This window comes from Triplophysa rosa, linkage group LG7, assembly GCF_024868665.1.
Source record: "Triplophysa rosa linkage group LG7, Trosa_1v2, whole genome shotgun sequence".
Classification (NCBI taxonomy): Eukaryota; Metazoa; Chordata; class Actinopteri; order Cypriniformes; family Nemacheilidae; genus Triplophysa; species Triplophysa rosa.
Window position 1 is genome coordinate 271,341 of NC_079896.1, and position 8,399 is coordinate 279,739.

At 41.9% G+C, this 8,399-nt stretch overlaps 3 protein-coding genes across 5 annotated transcripts in view; 1 reads left to right on the forward strand and 2 right to left on the reverse strand.

The window, feature by feature from the left end:
• The first annotated feature begins 77 nt into the window (after window positions 1-77).
• Window positions 78-2,342, forward strand: ube2c (ubiquitin-conjugating enzyme E2C). 2 transcript variants are annotated; one of them, XM_057338316.1, is made up of 7 exons: window positions 78-146; window positions 480-614; window positions 1,410-1,437; window positions 1,516-1,602; window positions 1,690-1,894; window positions 1,988-2,047; window positions 2,166-2,342. In XM_057338316.1, the coding sequence occupies exons 2-7, from the start codon at window positions 514-516 to the stop codon at window positions 2,201-2,203; spliced, it is 519 nt and encodes a 172-aa protein (XP_057194299.1). In that variant the 5' UTR covers window positions 78-146; window positions 480-513; the 3' UTR covers window positions 2,204-2,342. The 2 variants fall into 2 exon arrangements, with proteins under 2 accessions (XP_057194299.1, XP_057194301.1); XM_057338318.1 differs by having other exon boundaries at window positions 94-146; window positions 509-614.
• Window positions 2,343-2,436: 94 nt separating this feature from the next.
• Window positions 2,437-5,728, reverse strand: zgc:109913 (regulator of G-protein signaling 9-binding protein). 2 transcript variants are annotated; one of them, XM_057337988.1, is made up of 3 exons: window positions 4,947-5,728; window positions 3,462-3,685; window positions 2,437-3,065 (listed from the first exon to the last, which is right to left on the reverse strand). In XM_057337988.1, exons 2-3 carry the CDS (start codon window positions 3,661-3,663, stop codon window positions 2,539-2,541), a joined length of 729 nt encoding a protein of 242 aa, XP_057193971.1. In that variant the 5' UTR covers window positions 3,664-3,685; window positions 4,947-5,728; the 3' UTR covers window positions 2,437-2,538. The 2 variants fall into 2 exon arrangements, with proteins under 2 accessions (XP_057193971.1, XP_057193970.1); XM_057337987.1 differs by having other exon boundaries at window positions 4,817-5,728.
• A 155-nt stretch (window positions 5,729-5,883) lies between these two features.
• LOC130556730 (E3 ubiquitin-protein ligase RNF182) overlaps window positions 5,884-8,399 on the reverse strand; it is a 9,247-nt gene continuing 6,731 nt past the window's right edge. The window contains exon 2 of the mRNA XM_057337986.1: window positions 5,884-7,766. Within this exon, the coding sequence (XP_057193969.1) occupies window positions 6,393-7,271 (879 nt within the window). The 5' untranslated portion in view covers window positions 7,272-7,766 and the 3' untranslated portion in view covers window positions 5,884-6,392. The remainder of the gene's footprint in view (window positions 7,767-8,399) is intronic.

Consider the following 8,399-nt stretch of genomic DNA (forward strand, 5'->3'; position numbering starts at 1 on the left):
GTTAGGATTCTCTTCTCTGATTGGCTAAACGGACGAGAGGGTGTTGGATTCTGTTTGGAAAGCGAAGTTTAAACAAGGGGGCGGGATATGATTTAAAAATCCACAGGATTCGGTTAGTGTTGACTACTGCACTGAATACACTGCTGGTAAAGTATTATTTGATTTGAAATGTAAACTTTTAATTGCATATTTAAAGACAAATTAGTATTTTATCCAGTTTGTGCCACTTGACCGGATATTAGCGCATTTTCGACAGATTGAGTAGTTCTCTGTTTATTTGACCATTGCCTCACAAACATCTCAATATGAGAAATCGATTACATGGAAATGTTTATTTGGAGTCGAAGTAAGACTTCAAATACGTGTTTGTTCATGTAACTTAATTCAATTCAGACTCAGGTTTCGCTTCAGGTGGACATGAATCATGTTGTAAATCAGGTTTGCGCACAATGGTGTATATTTTTACATTTGGTGTACAGTTCACATTTGTCACATCATCTTGGATCAGACGCGATGGCCTCACAGAATATGGATCCCGCTGCTGCCGCTTCAACCGCAGCGCGTAAAGGAAGCGAGACGACCGGAAGTGTGTCTAAAGGCTCGGTCTCCAAAAGGTATCGCCCCAAAAATAAAGGATTTTTCCAGTTCACATTGAAGAGTGTGACACGACAAGCCCAGATCTCTCCCGTTTTAAGCAACGACTCGGTAGCATAAGCTGTTAAAACCAGTACAGAGTTCCTGTAATGTAATGAGTTCTGTTTGTCAGATAGTATCCCACCAACACATTACAACTAGAGACTCGTATAGCCAACATTACATCCAATAATACATACCAGTTACTCCTAATAATCATTACATCCAATTCTAACGTTTCTATTGTTACAGTAGTAGTGGTTTGGTTTCTTTGGAATGACACGTTCAGCCCAGTCCTGAATCTGTGCAGGACTCCTATAGACCTCTTCGGATGACGTGTTTCAGTTACGCAAACGTTTGAACAAAATACAACCAACAGACGATTTATAACCCATTTAAAATGTTAAACAAATGTCTTTTTCGGATTGAATTATGTTTGTAAGATTTAAGTTCTAGTGAAACTGGAAGTGCCTCTGGACCAGTGTTTACATTTTACAGAGCGGTCTATATGAGTGAATAAATGAATGCAACCAAATAAAATCCCTACTACAAATTCTTTTCCAGTTAACTCACAGGGCAGCTATGAACGTTACTTTTTTGTTTTGTCCTATTGGAATTACCATTGTGCTACTGTAAATTCGGTTGTGGAAGTTTTTTGTTGTTGAAGATGAGTATTTAATAGCAAAATTAAAATGTTGTGAAATATTCTTGTAGTTTTGTGGTCCTTCACAATCATTATTAATCCACATTTCTTCATTTCGTCTTTTTCACTACAGACTTCAGCAAGAACTGATGACACTAATGGTGAGCCCTTTGTGTACAGCAGCTGTCGTGTTTTCTGGTTAATGTAGTTTGTTGACTCTGTGCTTTGTGTTAACGCAGATGTCAGGAGACAAGGGGATTTCAGCGTTTCCAGAATCTGACAATCTGTTCAAATGGATCGGAACAATAGATGGAGCTCAGGGAACGGTAGGAGTTTGTACTTTAAACATGTGTTGGAAAACTATTCAAGGAAGTTGTGTGAAGCCACGTGGTGTAAATCCACTTGTTTTCCAGGTTTATGAAGGTTTGAGGTATAAACTTTCACTGGAGTTTCCTAGCGGGTACCCCTACAACGCCCCACGGGTGAAATTCATCACGGCTTGTTTCCACCCAAATGTTGATGAGAATGGCTTCATCTGCCTAGACATTTTAAAGGACAAGTGGTCTGCGCTTTATGATGTCCGCTCTATATTACTGTCTATTCAGAGTCTGCTAGGAGGTGGGTTTTTGTGTCTTTGGCAAGTAAACCATGCTCATTTAGTTTAATGAAACAAGATTTTCCAATCTCTAGATTTCTGTGTATTTTCTTTAGAACCCAACAATGATAGTCCATTGAATTCCGCTGCTGCAGAATTATGGGATGACCAAGAAGGTCAGTGATAATTTTTGTGTCCAAATAAGATACTTTTTAATGATATTTTCTTTGAAATCTAATCATTTTTTGTTAAATTATGCAAAAACTGACACATTTTAAATTGCTTTTGTTTCAGCCTTCAAAGCCCATTTGCGCGCAACCTACAAGAATTGACCGTAAAGATGACATATGTGTCCTGTTTTATCTGTCTCGTGTTCATAATAATGTAAATTTGAATTATGGGTCTGTGTGTGTGTACATTATTTCTATGTTGTGTTAAACTTGCCTGAATAAAATGCTGTTTGAAATTTGAGTGTGTGTGCTTCATAATTGGAAGGAAGAGGACGGAGAAGAGTGCGTTTAATGTTTATTTTCAATATGTACTATATCAAGGTTTTGGTGGATAAGCTATTGATCAGTTGGAGGTTTCTTTACAATCTGTGGTTAAGGACTGAACTGAAAGGTTATTGCTACAAATAGTGTTTAGTTGTTCTTTGACTCTCGTCATGCTAGCTCAGCAGACATAGCAGACATCCCACTTTACAGTTTTGGTGATGACAACAGCCTGATGTATTCTTTTGAGACACAACTTCTACTTCCATCGTCTCCTCCAGGCTCTCATCATCATCATCTTGGTTGGAGCAGCCCTCAACCCAAGCTTCTTGTGTGGGTTCAACTGACCACAGTGGCACATTCACTCTCTGGAGCATTTCCTCCAGCAGAACGTCGATCTCTTCCACATGACTCTTGAGGACCGGGCACAGCGTCTCCTCTGCGGATAACCACGGGGTCTGCACCATGGCCGCCCGCGCCGCTACTTCTGAGGTGCCGCCTGCGAATCCTGTGTTCACGAGGGCCTGTCGATCTTTGCGTTGGGTGAGGGGGAAAAACTCTCGCAGGATTCTGACCTTTCTGAGGTCTTGCTGGAAATGTTCCAAGCTGGAGAGGAAGTTCACCCAAAGTCGCTCAACCTGTTCTTTGTCCTCCTGTCCTTGTTCTAGTTCTATCAGTAGAGCGAGTAACCTCCTGTGAAGCCCTGAAACATTAGCATATCAAGTAAACGCTGGTTTACAGTTTCAGTGTATTGTAATTGAATACGTCGGCCTCAGTTTTTGCTGTGCAGAAAGACATTTAAAGGTGACGTGTGTCATATCCGTGCCACTACACAATTGCTAAAATAACTCCTCAGAAGGGTTTTCCAAACACCAGTGTTTGATTTGAAAACACATGAGTCCTTTAGTTGCACTAATGTTACGGTTTACTGTAAATATGACCATGTTGGACTGCATGAGATGGTCAAACAAACAGAGCCAAAGTCAAACTTGGCACCATCCACCGTGTGCATGTGGTGTTCTCCATGCCTCACTCAAAATCTCTCCAGAAGCACAATCTGTGACCAGTTTTCTTTCTGCTTCTGGTTGTTCAGTCTTACCTGTGCATATTCGATGAGCCAGTGTCCTGGTTTCTTCCAGTTCTTCTCTAAGGCAGCTGCCATCTGCGTTGGTCCCCAGAGAGGTGGCCATTTGCTGGAAGCATGCCGTCACCTTGCTCAAGGCCGCTTGCGCCTGCTCGCATTCGTTCACCTCTCTCTTTCTGGATTGGATCTCCACCACGGATTGCCGCCAGCGATTCATTACCACCTGTGTGCTGACCGACCTAAAATTCAATTCATGTTTTACAATTATTGTTCATTTCCCAAACTTCAAAGAAGTGCAGACTTTCCTGGACTGAAGTGATTGTGAGAGGCGTTCAATTTGAGCTGATTCTAGCGTGAAGTGTTAGAATATGTAAAACCTACTGGTAATGTGGTCTTAAATTGATTTGAATCAAATAAGTCAATTGTGGGCTCGTTTTAACAGATTTCAATTAGCAAATAAGCTCAAATAAAACACTGTTCTTAATCTGCAGTGTGATGTAAATTTCTATATCCCTTATTTGTATTGACGTTTTTTTTAAAGAATGGAACAAGCTACAGCAAAGTTGAGCCCAATTCATTTTTAATACTATTAAAGCAACTCGTCGCCTTAGAATGATAAGGTACTGTCTGCGAATAGTTTTGAGATATTGAGCTTCAAAGTTTTTGCATTTCATATAGCACAAATGATATGGGGAACAAATCTCTTTCATGCATGAAGAAGACAGAGACACTTAATGTACAATATCAACATTTTCTGAAGTTTTTGTAAATGGGGATTTTTGGAACAGGTCAAACGCAGATAGGACCTTCGGATTCAGAAAAATCACTTTCTGTTTAGAATTCTAAGGTTCTATCTGCAAAACATTCATTAAAGCAATTTACTTATTGTTGTTAAAACTTGAAATTAGTTGTTGACATTTACATGCTTTTATGACATTTGTTTCATATTTTAGGACACAACTTTTTCTTCTAGTTAAGCATAAAAGGCAGTACTAAATGTTTTATATATAGTGCAGGTGTTATTTTACAATAGGATTGTATTTAATATGAATGCATTCGCTGATATGCAAACAGTGAGCAGTATATTCGTGTACAGCATTTATTGCTGTTGGTTAAGTAATACAAATACTGTCTATGTTAGATCATTGTGCATTAACTAATGTCAACAGATTCTTTTAATTTACTAAAAGTGTTTTTGTAAACATTTAGGTAAACACGTTAATATGAATAAATACGGCAGAATGTTTGTTTACTTTTATCAGAAGTCGGCTTACTGTAAGTGTCACTAATGATCTTAATAGATAATATTAATGCATTTGTTTAAGTGTGTAGTCACCATAAATGTATAAACTGAAGAAAGATGCACTTACTGTTAAGTGAGCGTCACAGATGCTCGTGGTGTGTCATGTCTGCCTGAAACCTGCAAACTGTTGTGACGGTGCTGTTCGGCACATCCCTTTAAAACACTTTCTACAAACCCCTTTGTCTTTGTACGCTCACCTCTGGTCTTTTTTCCAAAGCTTTTATTGAAGCGGGTCTTCAGGGAGAAGTGGTCAAATTAGGCCCAAACCTTGCTGTCCACGTTCCCAGAATCCCTTCTGCTCTTCAACATGAAATATGTCCCAGTCAAGTGTTTTACATGAAGAGATGTGAGCCGTATATACAGTATGGGTGTAATAATGTGAATGCTGTGTGCAGAGGTTAATTGCCCCGGGGGATGATGGGATGGTATTGTGGAGGAACAGATGGGGATCCTTTATTGACTCTCTGGTGGTGTCTTGGGCTTGTTTGAAAGCTGCGTGTCGCTTGATGCAACATGTGCCGTCCCACGGGTCAAATCTCCTGAGCAACACCGGTAATATTACCTCATTCAGTTAGCAAAACAGCAAAACCATAATGGGCACTGACACAATTCCTAAGTCATTATATTTAGAATCATGTGAGATGCATTAAAGCAGTAGTTCTTTTGAAAATGAAAATTTGATGCAAGTTTTCTCACTTGCAGCCCATCCAAGATAGTGAGTGACATTATTTCTGTAAACAGTAAAGAAGATTTTTAGCTAAAATTGCAATGTGGACCCAATACAAAATTCTTTCCAACGTATGTAAGAAAACCCTAAGCATACAACAGGACTGACAAAAAAACACTTTTTACCATCACAAGATGACACCACACATGTCTGTTTACGTGTCTTAGTTTGAAGCTCTCTAGTGTTTTTGTTTTTCTTGTCTTTAGTCACTTTAACGTTTGACTCTTTAGTTCTATTATTATGTCTCTTGATATTGTGTTTGGATGAGTGTACTGTACTTCCCTCAGTATGATTCTGATGTTTGTGTTTTACATTTCTTCAAACTTTCCTATCATATTCTTCATTTGTTTTTGTTCCAAATCCAGAGAAGTTCAATCCGGATCAGGTTTGTTCTGGCACGCGTTAATTCCTGACGGCACACAATCTTTATTTATCATCTAACAGGTTTGTTCATTTTCATAGCAATGACAAACACAAATTCACTTTTGTACACGTAGGTTACAGCTTGGCCATTGACACGCCTTACAAAGGCAACTAGAAACTTCAACGATTACATTGAGACAATGGTTGAAATTATTCCACGGATATTGGCAACAGAAAACAGGGAAGAAATGATCTACTAGTACTGAACGCACGCTGTGGATTTATAACGGAACAATGGGAAGTCATTCTCTGTTACGTGCTATTTATATCACAGTTGTTGAAGACACGATACAAAACCACAGGCATCTGATGCAGTCCCCAATCAATACCTCCGGCTCAAACTGGGAATGGAGCTAAAGCGATTGACAAGTTCTCTGGCAGACGCTGGTATAAACTGGTCAAACAGAAGAAGGGACGTGGTTCGCAGGGGTCAGAAATGTGGCTTTCGTTCTTTACACGTCTTGCTAATTCACATTTGTCCGGGGTGAAGCTGTCATGTGGCGATGGCCGCCATAATCTCGTGGCACAGACACTGGCAAAAGCCGTAGAATACACAGAGGACCAGCGTGGAGGGCACCAGGCTGACCAGAATCACTCCCATCGTGAGCTGCTGGATCATCAGCAAGTAGATCCCCAGCGGCAGAGAGCTGAAGTACACCAAACAGAGGACGCCCATCAGGAAGCGCGGGATCGAGCGGGACGTCCACGCCCGGCACTTCTGCACGGGCAAGTGGCAAGGCAAGGAGTCCAGACTGGCCGGCCGATACAAGCGCACCATGTTCAGCATGCTCATAGAATCCGAGGACTGAGACTCCCCGGGGACTTCCATGATGGTGATGACGAGGCAGTCGGACGAGCTGTGCGCTTGCTCTCCTCCGCTGAGGCTGTTGGGCGTCAGGAGGACCTCGTCGCTGGGCGTGGTGCCGCCCTTACGTGCCCGGTCCTGATACGTAAGAATGGCCAGGATGTTGCTGTCGTCTTGAAGCAGCCAGATCTCCTCGTCGGGGACGTGCGTCTCGTGGCGACAGAAGGGGCAGCTGATGATGCTCGGAGAGGAGTCCAGCTCCACCATCTTCTTCAGACACTTGGTGCAGACGCGGTGCAGGCAGCTCAACACTTTAGGTTTGCGGGCACGCGTGTCGTAGCGGTTGTAGCAGATCTTGCATTCCAGTTCCTCCACCGTGTAACGCACGGGTGCCTGGGAGCCCTCGGCCTCCGAGTCTGACTTCTGACTCATCCTGAGAGATGGAGCGAGGGGACCGGCAGAGAGAGCAGGTGCGAACGATTGAATCAGGCAAGGCTGTGGAAACACCACCTGAGGAATGTTCTCGCTGGCTCTTGTTTTTTGCAAAAAAGACTTGGGCAAATTCATTTAAAAAGAAAAGCTTGCATCACATAATGCTGATCGGACAACACACGTCTACAAAAGAAGTATAACAAACTTAGTTCTGCAACATTGAGACCAAACTGAATAGTTAACATTTGATGTAAATATTTGTGAAATTATTTTGTGTGTTTTTTTTTTTACAAAGTCAGTGCATGCTAAATGTGCGTTTCTCTGTTTCACACTCGATGCGTAAATGTACTTTGGTGCCTTGTCCAGACTGACTCGATGAAAGGCAAAACTGAAGAGACAGAAAATAAATGAAGGTGGTTGACACCAGAGAGGTCCAAATATATTCCATCACAGCAGATTCGATGGCGACCCTTCTGATATCAAGAGTCCGGACAAAGCGTCTGTTTTTCTGTCGTTATCCATAATTGATTCACGAAATGAAGAGCTGCAGACTCAGAGAACGTCCTGAAACTGTCCGTTTTTCAAGGAGGATTACACAGAATTCAGCAGTGCAGATCCTCAAGTTCTGGTCTGAAAAAGAGAAGAAACACAATCAGCTAAAGGTACAAAACAAATGTAATGTGTTTAAAATCCCTTCAGTGTGTTTGTGTGTGACAGATTCACCTGCAGCTTGATGTCTTCAGCTTACCTCTGTGAGGAAAAACCTTCGCCCTAAAGAACCCTTCTCATCTCATCTATCAGGAACATTCAAGTATCAACATAGGGGTGGGTGTGTGCTAGAAAGCATGCATACTGCGTGTCAAAAATACTGCTATCGGGTCGTCCCCAACACACATTCAGGTTAGCGGTGGATCAATATGGATATACGGTGACATCCTCACATACGACTGGTGATAAGTGTGTGTTTCTCACAGCTGATGAGATGGTAATGGAGATTCTCATATGTGCTAGTCGCAGGTGTGGCATACGGTCGAAGGGAAGGCCGGCAGGAGGACTTCGGTCCCTGCGGACGTGACTCGCTCACATTCGACACCACAAGGCAAACGAATGATGCAAGTGGATGTTAACATAACAAGCGCGCCGCTTACATGCTCATTTAATTTCCCACAACCAAATGTTTCATTGTTTTTCCCCCCCTCTCTCTCTCTCTCTCTCTCTCTCTCTCTCTCTCTCTCTCCCTCTCTCTCTCTCTCTCTCTCTCTC